Source organism: Chroicocephalus ridibundus, chromosome 3 (genome assembly GCF_963924245.1).
Source record: "Chroicocephalus ridibundus chromosome 3, bChrRid1.1, whole genome shotgun sequence".
In the NCBI taxonomy this organism is placed as follows: domain Eukaryota; kingdom Metazoa; phylum Chordata; class Aves; order Charadriiformes; family Laridae; genus Chroicocephalus; species Chroicocephalus ridibundus.
The window spans coordinates 60,328,947-60,342,395 of record NC_086286.1 but is presented as its reverse complement, the minus strand read 5'-3'; the positions used below and the strand labels follow the sequence as shown (position 1 = coordinate 60,342,395).

At 40.2% G+C, this 13,449-nt stretch overlaps 1 protein-coding gene across 1 annotated transcript in view; it reads left to right on the top strand.

Moving 5' to 3' along the window:
• The window catches only part of CNKSR3 (CNKSR family member 3), a 62,876-nt gene that overhangs the window by 29,095 nt on the left and 20,332 nt on the right, over positions 1–13,449 (top strand). The window contains exons 2-4 of the mRNA XM_063329348.1: positions 3,635–3,798; positions 11,541–11,743; positions 13,152–13,239. Coding sequence (XP_063185418.1) covers positions 3,635–3,798; positions 11,541–11,743; positions 13,152–13,239 — 455 coding nt within the window. The remainder of the gene's footprint in view (positions 1–3,634; positions 3,799–11,540; positions 11,744–13,151; positions 13,240–13,449) is intronic.

Below are 13,449 nucleotides of genomic sequence, written 5' to 3'. Positions count from 1 at the left end.
TTTTTGCACGAATGCAAGGCATTGAATGTCTTCTGGGGTGCTTTGCATGGTGGTGGGAGGTTATTTTAGACAGAAAAGTCTAGACGGTTGTTGGGATCTATTGCACATCTCTACACCTGCCAAAATTTGGAAACGTGTTTTAAGTTATATGGCAGTTCCTCAGAAGGGTTTTCATGATACAAATAACACTAACTAGACTAGTCTCCCTCTTTCTACTATTGTTGTAAAACATTCTACGATTGATATTTCCATTTCTGTCTTCCATCATTCTCTAATAATTATGTAAGCAGAAAGGATGTTATCTTTCGTGCATGGTTTTGCTATATGTGCAAGGAATAATACAAAGATTTCTCACATGCAGTTGAGACAAATGCTTTTTAAACACGCTTTGAGCATAAAATGAATAGATTAGACTTTAGAAGGGCTTTTCAGTTGGCAAAGGACATAAATAAATATATGTATAAATTTTCCAATATCAGTCTTAATTGTATTTTTTTGGAAATAGAAAAAAAAAAATTTCTTGCTTGAACCTGCTAATATTGCACTGTTGAAAATGACCCAGTGTGTCAGAAAGCATTTTTCTGAGTAACAGAGAGTGCTTTTTACAATTTTTAATTCATCTAAGTTTCTCAAAAATATCCAGACTTTGCTAACAGGCAATACCAAGTCTCTGAAGTTCACAGAGAAAATACATGGAGAGAACTGAGATGTTTCGAAGAAGGACAAAATGAGCAGTTCATTTAGATTACCAGTGGCATTTGAATGCTGACCTTTTAAAATTTACTTAAATATTATTTAGTTCAGTTTATTGAACTGATTTATGAGTCCTTTTTTCCTCCTTTCTCCTTTCCCTCTTGGAGAAATAGGAATTTTTCGGTTTGCATGTGATGTTTCAACATTTCATTCATGGAAAATTAAACAATAGGTTACAAATGTGTTTGCAGTTTTGATTAAAATGTTTAAGATTTTTCCATATGTTTCTTAGTAAAAATAACAACAACACTAATGTTAGTAAGCTCATCTAAAACCATCAGTGAATGCTTGCCATAAGTGTGTGGGTCTGTCTTTACTTCCTGCTTTGCATAGTTTTGGACCCATATTCTTAAATACATTGCTAGCTGAGTGGCTATGCCTCTGTGTTGACTGTCTTGAATTAACATTTTTGTGATTCTGTAATATTTTATTTTATAAAATATAGTTTTATGTTGTGGTTGTAGAAGTATTGTTTTTTAAGGACTCATTAAAAAAATATTTTAGAGGTAGCCATCCAAGTTGTAATAGACCTTTGAGAATAGGCAAGCATGAATTAAAAAAAAAAAAGCACAGGCAAGCTGAAAGCCATAGTTATATTTCTTGGTGGGGGTATATATGTTTGTGAGTCTCATGTTTTAGCATAGAATGAAGCATAGAAAGTTGAGTCAACACGCAGAAAGGATAGTAAGCAAAAGCAACACTGCATCCAAAAAACCTTAAAAAATAAAAACTTCATTGCATGCTGAATAAAGTGTTTTATTTTAGGTGTTTGTGTGATTCGTAATGGAAACCATGGGCTTACAATGGCAAATGATGGGAAACAGTGGTCTGCAAGACAGCATTAAAAATTGGGAATGCCAAATATGTGCACTGTATGTCAGCCTCAGTTGAGAATTTGTTTTGAAAAAATAAATTGTTAAACAATGAAGGCCAGATCTTTTTATTATTTTTCCTGGGAAAAGAGTTTGTATAGCCTAAGGGAGAATTTGGTGCCTGTGGGAAAGAGAACACTGGGCTCAATTTTCAAAATTTGTGTGGCCGTGCCAAGACAGATGGGAAGAAATAAGAGTGCACCCCAAACAACTGTAGCCCTGGGAGACTCTGTTCATCTTGCATGTGGGTTTTCCCATTCATAATTATGCTTAAGAATCAAGCTGTGCACACTAGTAGCTCTGCACATGGAGGAGTCAAGCTTGTTCAGCCAGATTTTGATGCACTGCAATAATTAAGCTTGCCTGAGCCACGTAAAGGGGTGACTGTTAAATGCCAGGGTGTCTGTCCTTAGTAATTTCTGAGTGACCATTATGAAGGCAAGTGATGTGTGGTAAGTAAGCCTGTGCCTTTGAGAGTCTGTAATCAACAGATCTGCTGTGACCAGACACTGCAAGGCAGCAGTGACTGCTCGTGCTGCTGTTATGAAAGGAATATGTTTCATGTGACTCCTAGAAACCACCCTTGTGATGTGTCTTGAATGTTTTCTTGGCAGTAGCGTGTGCTGGGAGTGCTTGTTTTCCAGGCTGCTACTGCGGCTCCGTGAGTGGAACTGAGTGCTGGTCTGCTGGCTCTCGTCTCCTTGTAGTTCAGGATACTGTTCATGTTTCTCATCTGCAGCATTCGACATCCTGTCCATCTCAATGGCTTCCTTTTGAGCCAGCATAGTGGATAAACATCCTTTATACAGCTAAAGGTTCAATTTTTTTTTTTTAAAACTGAGTCGTCAAACAGTGTAGCTATTGTGGATGCTACAAAGTAGTTGTCAAATTTGTAATCTGAATTTTGCCTCATGTCAGCTGTTCTTAGTGAAGGTGATGTATTTCTACAAAACAGATCTAATTGAATGTGTTCCTTTTGCTCTAGCCAGTATGTTGAAGTGGAACAGGGCATCAAGAGCACTGCATCGTCTTTAAAATAACACATCCATCCAAATGTTTTCCCCAGATTGTCGCTGCACACAGCATCTTTAAGAACAGAGGAAATGAGCAGAATACACAAGAAAACAGGATTAACACATGAAGTTTAGTTAAATAAAACAAAATGAAAACCAGAAATCCTTTTTCTAATCACTGGGGAAAAGATACTGTAGAGAACAGGATCATAGAATCACAATTTAAAGTGAGGATTTTGGGGATATTGCTGGGACAAAATACTCTAAACTGTTTTAAAAATTCTTCATAGATACAAGATGAACTAGATTTCTTATGGTATGTGGTGTTAATCCTTAGCAAAGGGAAGGAATGGCTGATTCAGGAAGCTTCAGGGTCTCATAAATCAAGGGAATAATAGGACTTGAGCCAAACATAATTTTGATTGCTTTGCCTTTGATTGTTCCATTTTCCTCTCATCATTCATTCAGCCCTTTTATATAAAAGTGGATGGGGAACTGCAGGTTTTTGTGCTTTTGTTTGCTTGTTTAACTAGGCTTTGGACAAGATCTTTGTTCTTGCCTTGCCTTGTTTTATTTCTTTTTGGGTTTTTTGGTCAGTTGTTATTTTTTGTTCTTGTTGCTTTGGTTGCCTTTCAGGGATTTGGGTTGCCCTGGTAGCTGAGTCTACGCATGCCCCCTGATAGCTTTGCCTGTGCAGACACCAAAAGGACATCCTTACCTGCTTAGTTTGATCCACTGACTTAGGTGATCCAAAGATCCACAAAACCTGCATGCTCCATTTCTGTGCCCCTGTGGTACAGCTTCAGTCTCTCTGCAAGTTTCTTTCATAATTTGGCATTACATATTGTATGAACTTGCCATTTGTGCCTTTTGCAGGGCTTGTGTGATGTGGTTGGTTTTTTTAATTATTATAATTTCTTTTATTTTGGGTGGAAAAGTAAGAAAAGACAGAAATCTCTAATCACATCCCCTTCTCTCTCTTTTGTGTTTTGGTAGGCCTGGACGATTGCCTGCAGCAGTATGTCCATAAATTTGAACGGGAGAAGATAAATGGTGAACAGCTGTTACAGATTTCTCACCAGGACCTCGAAGACTTGGGTATCTCACGGATTGGACATCAGGAACTGGTTCTAGAGGCTGTGGATCTCCTGTGTGCACTGGTTAGTTAAGTGGTGTAAAGAGTTTCTTACAGTGCTCTTTTGGGTGAATAACTAAGGCGAGTCTGATAAAAACAGAATACCTGGGTCTCTTGCTTTCTGTTACACATCACGGTAAAAAAGAACAGTAAGAATTTGTTTAATTTTTGTGAGCTTTGTGTTAATAGCGCTTTAACTTTTTCCTCCTAAGAGGCAATGCTAATTCATTTGTTTGCACTTCTAAAGAAAGAAGTCTGAGTGGCATTATTAGATCTTGTGGCTCCTGTTAGTGAACAGAGTGATTAAAATTGCTATTGAGTAGGGCGAATTTGTCATAGAAGATAGACGATATACTATTGAAATGACAGCTGCTAATGGTTCCTCATATTAGTTGAAATGGGTTTAGAGCAACTCTGTAGTTTACATACAAAGTGAAGAAAATGTTCTTGAAATGAGAGGATGTTTTCTTAACTCAGTTGCAGTCAAATTCAACTTTTCATTGGATTTGGAACTTAAGTTCTTCCTCTATCTTACTCCTGATATACGACTGCCCAGATACTTTTAAAAAAACTCCACACTCTGAAAAGAATAAATAAATTTTGGGCTGTTTTGCTAGTGCAGGCTTTATTTAAAAGCCATAGTTTGGATGTAGTCTTGAAGATGTGTTTGATGTAACGCAGCAAATAAGCGCCAGAGATGGGTATGATTACACTGGGGAGAAGGGTGGGAAAGGCTGCCTGATGATTCCTCAGCCGGCACTGGCCTGCCTTCCCTCATTAGGCAAGACTTGCAGCACCAAGCATACTCTTCTTAAAATGGAGAGTCTTTATTGCCTGTGTGGTACATGCTTTATTTGCTGCAGAGAGGTGTTACAAGGGATCATTTGTACTCCATAACCAGGAACAAATTGGATAGCCTGTACTGAAAGAAGTGTATTTAATGAAATCGCTGCATACAATCTGAAATGTTTCCCAATTAGTTGCTCTTCTATCTGAAAAATGTTTTATTTCCTCTTCAGTATTTGATTTATCATTTTTTTTTAACATTTAACTTAAAAATCTAAAAGAAAAATGTAATTAGGCTGAAACACAGTTCATGTTGTGGGAAGGGATAATCTGTCAGGCAAGTGAAGGGGTCTGGTAAGTTTGTAAACGCACCGTGTGCTGTATATGGTCCTGACCGAAGTAATGGATATGGCAGCCCTCGAAGGCGCTTTTTTCTTTCTATTTTTTAAATATTAGAATAAAATGAACAAAGCTGGATGACCGCCAGAACCTAAAGCTGTATTTTATCTCCTACAATTTCCTTCGAATTTCCTTTGTAGACAAAAGTTTTGACCTCAGACTCATTTCTGGAAATTGTTTGTGAAATGCAGCTCAAGCTAATGCATTAGACAGAGTTCACATATTGCAGCTGAAATGTCCTTGTTCCCTTTTAAGAGGTGGAGGAAGAATTCCCGTGCTTTAAGTATGCCATTTGTCAGCTTCTTGATGCCCCTTGCCTTGAGCTTTTGGGACTGCTGTATAAATTCACTGTTGATTTTGTTCCCGAGGGGATGGTATGTGTTAAGTTCTAGTGACAGCCAATTTTTTATTTTGCTGTCTCTTCTTTTTGTGTGAGAGAATAAAGGTTTCCCTATTCCATCTTTGTTAGTTCTTTGAAAGTGGGTCTATGTGTTGGTATCATGTAGTGATTGTTTTTTTTAATATGTGTGTATATACAGCAATATTTCCCTAACTTTTGGGATCTTGAATTAAAAAGCAAAGGCATTATTTTTGTGTGTGTGTTTCTCTCTCTTTTCTCTTTTTTCATTTTTCTTTTTTTGCCTTTTTTCTTTCCCTTCCCCACTATGCATTGGCTGGGCAAGTCTGAGGTCAGGCTGTGAAAGCTGTTCTTGGGGATGGGTTGGGGGGGAAGGGCTGAGAAGAGGTTTTGGTGGTTCCCCAGTCCTGGAGTTCTCAAGAAAGATATTTTTTTTTTTCTTTTTGTCTAGTTTTTCGTTGGCAGTTTTCCAAGAAAAACTTGTGGCTCTAAAGACAGTGAAGCATCTGTCTTTAGCGCATCTTTCTCCTGTGGTAACTCTTCTCAAGCGTTGACCATACAGAGCTTTTTTCCAACCTTAGTAGACCAGTTGTGAACATACAGTGTGAAGGTGGTCCTTTCCTTGAGAAAGGACACCAAATATAACTTTTTCCTTTTTGTTTTATTTTTTGTTTGTTTGTCATCTTTTTGGCAGCTACCCTGCCAAGCTGAAAATGTTTCTGCAAGTTATGGTGTTTGCTGCTGCAGTAAGCGAACTCTAGAACCAGTATAGCTGAAAGAGAAATGAATACGTTTGTGTGTGCTTTGGTGATGAGGCAGTGTTCCCTTGACTCCTCATAGCAGTGGCCACATGTGCAACAAAGCTGCAGCTGAAGAGGCAGCAGGAGAGAGAATGGACAGGGATAAAAAGTAAAGGCTTCCTGTGAGAACACATTTCTGTTGTTCTTGAGCTGGTCTAGTACATTTTTTTTCTGAACAGGTGTGGAAGACTTATTTAAGGAATTTAGAGGACATATCAAAGAAACTGAATTCCCCAGAGGGGGGGAGATACACCAACTCGAGTGCCTCCATCTTTTTGTTGATGACAGTATTTGCTTGGGGGAGAAAAGGGATAGGAGGAAGACATTTTTTAGTCAACTGAAGTATTTGGTGGGAGGGGGGAGCAAACATACATAAATATGTTTTTAAACTCATGCAAAACCATAAAATCAGGGGCAGGGATCCAGAAAATAAGCTTTCTCCGCCAAATAATTCGGGCAAAAAGCATCTAGAGTGGTGGTGAAAACTGAATGCTTACTCATCGTTCCCTGATGAGTAGATTTGCTTGTTTGGGCTTAATAAAAATAAAACAGTGCAAGCATTCACATGAAACTATGGAAATATTTTCACTTTTAATCTGTTCTTTGGATTAGATTTATGAATCTTTACCTACACTTTATGATGGGAGAGTTTGGAAGCAAAAAGCAGCTGATTTTTCTTGACGTTAGAATGAAGAGATAGTAGTTTTAAGCAATCTAAAAAAGACCCCAAAAAACCAAACAAACCACAAAATAAAAAGAACATAGTTTTTAGCATTGTGTCTGATAATTTCACTGGTAGTAATGTTCTGCCAGCATATTTGCAATGCAACAAAAGATAGTATCTTAACATAAGATAGAACATGCCTGCATGAAGACTTATCCTTTGGGGCTAATCCTTCTCAAAAGCACCACATTTGTGCACCACCTCATAAGATTTCAGTTTTCTAGAGGTCTCAGCTTAAATTTAATGCTGTTTATTAGGAAATTTGGGATTCCAAAGGATTCTTTAGGATGCATTTCTGTTACAATGGAGAGAGCAAGAATGGGTGACTGTGCTAGTACCTTGTATTAACTCTGGTGTTTATGTAGGCATGCAGTGAGTTGGATCAGCTTTTGAGCAGGCATTCAGTCTGGTTTTATTCTTGTTTGTTTGTTTTTTCCCAAAACTGGTTTTCAGTTTGATCAGCCAGCAAAGCTCATCACACTGCAGCATGTGAACGTGTATGTGAAGGGGAAGGCGATGCTGCCCCTGTGCAGTAGCAGAGCTCTGGATCAGCCCAAGTCAGCTCTGACACAACTACTTTTGTGCTGTTTTGGTTTGTGGTTTTTTTTTTTTATTACTTTATGTTGGCTGCCTGACCTTGAGCAATTATTTGGTCAGTGTATTTTTTCTCATTAAATGTAATGGAGTTTGGAAAGAGTGTGCTCTTTCACGCATGTGCTCTCTTGTGCACGTGTGTGGTGCTGTCTCTCGCTCCAGCCCTGAGTGTGGCTCCCCAGGTTAATGAGTAACAACCTGGGAATGTTTGACATAGGGTGCTCTTGACCGCTGGCTTCAGCCTGTGTTTTGATGAAAGCAACTCTGATGTTTTAAATTGGGAGCGGTAGGAAAATGTAATGTGTTCTTTGGTTTAGGAGCAACATCTAAAACCTTTTGGTTGCTTAAATAATATGTTAAATATTGTAGCCTTAGTCCTGTAGAAATATTTCAAAAAAGCCTGTTAAGCTTTGCACTTCAACTGTGAAGGCTGTTTGGTGTGCTGCCACACTATGAACATTCCTATCTGTCCTGAATTGGGGCTACAGCTCTGTGACAAGTTAAATTAATCCAAGTCAGCTGCTGCCTCCCCCCCTTCCTGTCCTCTGATTAGAGATCTTTGGTGCTTGCACTCACCTGACCCTGAGGTGAGCTACTTCAGGGAGCTAAACCAGCTGAGAGCACACTACAGTAAAAAAGGGAATAGTTTTTTTTGAATTGGTTAGTTCCTGAAACCATCCCTCCCAACAGACAGGACACTGCAAGTGAAGGAGCAGAAAAATAGCAGAATTAGGTGGTTATGTGTGAGGCGGTCAAGATAGTGTCAACTTGGACAGAAACACTGCTATATCTGATGAAGGGGCATGATGTTTTCTGTGTATTAGAGCAAACAGGTGAGGAGACTGGCTTGCCCCTGGAGGAGAGGTGGCATGGGTTGCAATCGTCCATTGTTCTGGGGAAGTTCATCCTTCAGGGCTGATCTGTAGTTGGAGAATTCAGTTACCTGTACTGAAAAGCTGCATGCACCCTGTTGTGCTGGATGGGCATAGTGCTTAGGCAAGACTTTTCCTAGAGGGCAAACTGCTGGTTTAGATATCTCGGGTGCACTCCATAGAGTCTCTGGGGGAAGTTGTAGGAAAGCTTAGTGCAGTGACTGAAGGGTTGACTGTGATGTGTTTCTGATTAGGCTGTTGGGAAGACCAGTTGCAGTCATAAGCTGGAGTCCCTATATGTCCAGAGGCAACACCTGTGTTGCTGAAGTCTACCTCAAAACTGAGAACTACTTGACAGAATTATTTCAAAACTAGCTGAACTGGAAAAGTCACACTGGACTGACCCACTGTATAAATAAGGTGAAAGAGGTGTGATAAGGACTATGTGAATATTTTTGGACTAAACCCAAAATCTGGTCTGTTATATCAACACATGTCCTCTTAAATGCTGGGGCTATTTCTAATCGCAGACACCTACAGGTGGTGGGCAGAATTTCTGCACCTGAATGACAGAAAAGAAAACCTGGAGATACTTAAATATATGAAGACTCTCTCAAGTTCTGAACAGAGTGATTAGGTGGTTATACCACTGTACAGGAAAAAAATCTTTTGTATTTTCTGTCCCTTTATGGAAGGACGGGGGTCAGCGTCCTCCATTAACTCCCCTGCTAAAGGGGGACACTTCTGGAATATGGCTGCTTTCAAATTCTTGTGGTCACGGGAACTTACCCCACATCTAGACTTGTTAGTGAAAAAGCATTTCTCCAAAAGTAGACTAAAATGCAGTGTCCTGTGAGGAGGAGAAAATTAACTGCAAGAAATACATCTTGATGTTGTGTGTTGTTGGTGTTGGGTTTTTTGTTAAAATTAAGAAGTGGTAAGTTCACACGTGACAGTCTGCAAGTACTTCAACGTTGTTTAGTAATCCAACTCTTTCCCTCTCTGTGATCCTGGAAAATTTAAGGATATCCTTTGCTGTTGCAACAGTGGCATTTTTTTTAATTGGATATATCCTCTCAACCCCTACTCCTGGCTGCACTTTAAGGGTACTTCCTTGCCAAGAGCCCTCAGGGGAAGGAGGGAGGCACTTATGTAACTTCCACCCACTGGGATCTTATCCACAGGAGGTAGCGCTGAGCAGCTGCAATCTCTCCATGCACTGGTGGGTTTCTTTTGGGGCAAAAATTCTGCTTCATCTTTTGTTAATGACTTAATCTAAGATACTCCATCCTGTTTTATGGATGTCTGACCGTGGAGGGAATGGAGCCACAAGCCAGCAGTATTCCCCGGCAGCAAAGAAGTCAGCGGCATCCTGCGCTGTATGAATTGGGAGCATGGCCAGGAGAGGGAGGGAAGTGATTATTGCCCTTTACTTATCACTTGTTAGTCTACATGTGCCCCCTATCCCAAAGTACAGGAAAGACATGGACAAACCAGAGCAAGCTCAGTGGAGGGCCACCAGGTTGGTCAGGGCTGGAGTACTCACCTGTGAGGAGAGGCTAAGGGACTGTGACTTCTTCAGCCTGCGGAAGAGATGGCTTCAGGGAGGCCTAATGGCAGATCCTGAGCAACTACTTGTTGTGGGGGACAGGGTTGGCAGGGTGATGAAGCTGGGCTGTTCATGGTGGTGCATGGCAGGAAGATGAGAGACGAGCAGCAGTTGAGAGGTTCAGGCTGGGTTTAAGGAAACACTTTCTCATACTGACAACAGTCAGATGGTGGATCAGGTTGCCCAGAAAGGTTGTACAGTCTCCGTCTTTAGAGCTTTTCAAGACCTGACAGGATAAAGCCCTGAACAAGCTGGTCTGAGCTAACAGCTGAGCCTGCTGTGAGCAGGAGGTTGGACTGAAAGCTCCTGAGCTCCCCTCTAGCCTGGGTGATGCTGTGATCCTGAGTGGAGGCATTGGGAACCCGTGGAAGCTTGGAATTGAATGAAATTAAGATTTGCTTCAGTTGCTTTAGTTTTTTTTGAGGTGGAAAGGAGAGAGTAGGTAGTATAACTGGCTAAACTATGGAATTTGGAGGTTGGTGGCAAGCATCTGCAGCAGCAAGAGAATAGGGAAAGGCAGGGGCTTTTTTGTATTTTTGCGTGGGGGAGTTTGTTTTGGTGGGTTTTGTGGTGTGTGGTGGTGTTTTGGTTTTTGTTGTGTGGTTTGTTTTTTTTGTTTGTTTGTTTTGGGTTTTTTTTTTAAGAAAAGTAGAAATTTTCACTCTAAAAGAGCTAAGCGTTGCCTGGGACTTAACTTTCAGAAGATGCCCACAGAGGTTTTGCAAGGTGGGATAACTCAAAAGCAAAGATGCTCAGCAACATATTACCACAAAATTCACACATTTGTACACTGACAGCAAAAAGAAAATCTTGATTACAAAATTGAGTTGCCTTCGGAACAGATACAATATAGCATTGCTGACATGTTTGGAATGAGATGACCAGTGTGTTGCTTAACACAATTGGGTTTTAATCGTGCAGAGCGTGGTTTGGTTGTGTTTGAATTTATAAAGTTGAACTTACAGGCAGGACTTATAGATTTTTTTTTTTTTTGGTTTCAAAAATTTTTGTAAAGAAGCTGTTGAATGAAAAATAGGGCATTTTAATTACGATGTGTAGTGTTAATGCAGCAGAAACTTGCAAATAATTGCACTGCTCCAATCAAAGAGCACAGTTACTGAAAACTTGTGATCCAAATATTTATTCCAGCTTTTGACTGTGAAAATACATTTGCTTCCAGTTGATGTTTTTTATCTCTTGCCAGATTAAATTTATCTTTAGTTGTGAATGAAATATTACTTCAGTGTTTATGTTCTGCAGTATAGAAAACATTTGAAGAAAAAACAGCATTTGCTTTCCTTTAACAAAAAGAAAAACAATGCAATCCTGTTACTCCAACTATATTTTGAAGGTAAATGATATCTGATCGGATATTGAGACTTCATTCTGGTTGAAAAGTATCCTCAAATCTCATTAATATCAGAAACTGAGGGGGTTTGGCACCCACAAATTATTCTTTAGAGGCTGTAATGTAGAACAAATCTCAGATGGCATTTTTTCCAAAAACCAGAAAAAAATTGGACAAATCCTCAGATCTTTCATCCCATATGAGTTTGTAACTTGTGGTATAATAACTAGGAGGACTCAGTAGGGAGATTTATCAAGCTTAATAATATTCCTTGCAGAACTATGGCCTTGAAACAGACAATATGAAGAACCTGGTTCTCAAGCTGCGAGCGTCATCCAACAATCTGCAGAATTACATTAGCAGCCGTAGAAAAAGTTCAAATTATGATGGAAATACCTCTCGCAAGCCCCCCAATGAATTCCTTACTTCTGTGGTAGAGCTTATTGGTGCTGCTAAAGCCTTGCTTGCGTGGTTGGACAGGTAAGAATAAAATCTTTATACTTTAATTTACTGCTATGATGAATTGCATCTCCTTGTAGGGCAATTTCTAGATGCTTGGGTGTAAAGATTTTCTTGATCTTGCTCACACCTTTTTTGGTGTTGCCAGAAGGCCTCTAGTGGACAAATTTAATCAGTGATATCTGCTCTTGCACTTCCACTCATGTGAAAACCAGGGAAACTGTTTACATTGCATCCAAACTGGTATTATGAAAGTGGAAGTCTTCCCATTCGGGTCAGTTTCTCATACATTCATACATGTTCCTCCTCTCCCCTTCCCACCTTCTAAATTACTTGTCACTGGCAGATCCCTTTCTAAAGGAATTTGTAATGTTCTGCTGAAATCGTGGCCTTAGCTCTGTGATTTGAAAACTGAGCCATGGGAGAGACTCTCCTTCTGCCTGTTTTTTTGGTGGTGTTTTTTTTTTTTTTTAATTCCCCCCCCCTTTTTTTTTTTTCCTGGCAAGAGCCAGAGTTGTTTTGTGACAGCTGCAGCGGAAGCAAACAGGCAACAGGGCCAGTCGGATGCTGGCAGGGATGCTGTCCGTGATAAGAGACGAACGTGAATTCTCCAGCCCCTTGCCAGCTTTCCTGAGAAGGAAGGTTAGGAGGAGAGCTGCAGAGGGACTGGCAGCAAGGAGAGCTTTTATCCTTCAATATCCCCTTTCTCCAGCAAGGAGTCCATTCTGTGTCCAGGCAGTGACATTAACAGCTTGTGCCTCTTGCCTGTTCCCTTCCCCTCACCCTGTTGCTGGCAGTTTGCTCTAAATTTCTTCTGCAACTCACTGTCAGCAAGATGGCTGGCTTGTCTAGTTCCAGACCTGCTGGGGTTGCTTCTGAACGCCCCTTCTGGCCCTTTCAGCTGTCGGGAGGGTCTGAGGTGAGACTCTAAAGCTGCCCTACATATAATGATCCTTTTCTAAGACTGAGCCTCACTGCACCTCTCTCTGTAAAATGTGAAAATCCATTTTTCTTCTTCTAGAGAACGTTTTTTTTTTTTTTTTTTTTCCTCTCCAGTCTGACCTTAGTAGCCAAAGACTTGGAAGGTAGAAATATACTCGCTGGCAAACCCAAGGGTGTAATTTTTACAACACAGTCAGTGTGATCTGATTTGAGCATGCAGCTGAGAGAAGTGTAGTTTGGAAAACTGACAGTTTCTTCTGGCTTTTCTCTTTGAACTTGCTTACCGAAAGGCTAGATATTCACCAATTTTGGCGCAAGGATGGAGAGGCACTATGCAGTCAGGAGTATTTTTGTTGTAAAACTGTGTCCTCACACTTGTGTGGTGTCAGAATTACAGCTCTTGCTCTCACATGCTATTCCTCACTGATAAAGTAGGATAGGGGAAGATTTGGTCCCTTCAATCTAAGGGGGATTTTCTCTTTTTCAGGACCCCATTTACAGGTATTGCTGACTTTTCATCAATGAAGAACAGAATCATTCAGCTCTGCTTGGATCTCACTACTACTGTTCAGAAGGTCAGCTGATTTCTTTTCCTCTTTGCTTTCCAAAAGGGAAGGAAGGGGGGTGTTTGGAGAAGTAATGTGCTTTCTGTGTGCAGAGTTCTAGTTGGAAGGCAGATCTGGAAATGAAAGCTTTGAACGTCAGTTTCAGTTGTCCATTTTTCTTAGTCATGTTGTGTCGTGTCCCCCCCCTCCCCCCAATTTCCAATTTTGCTATTGCTGACA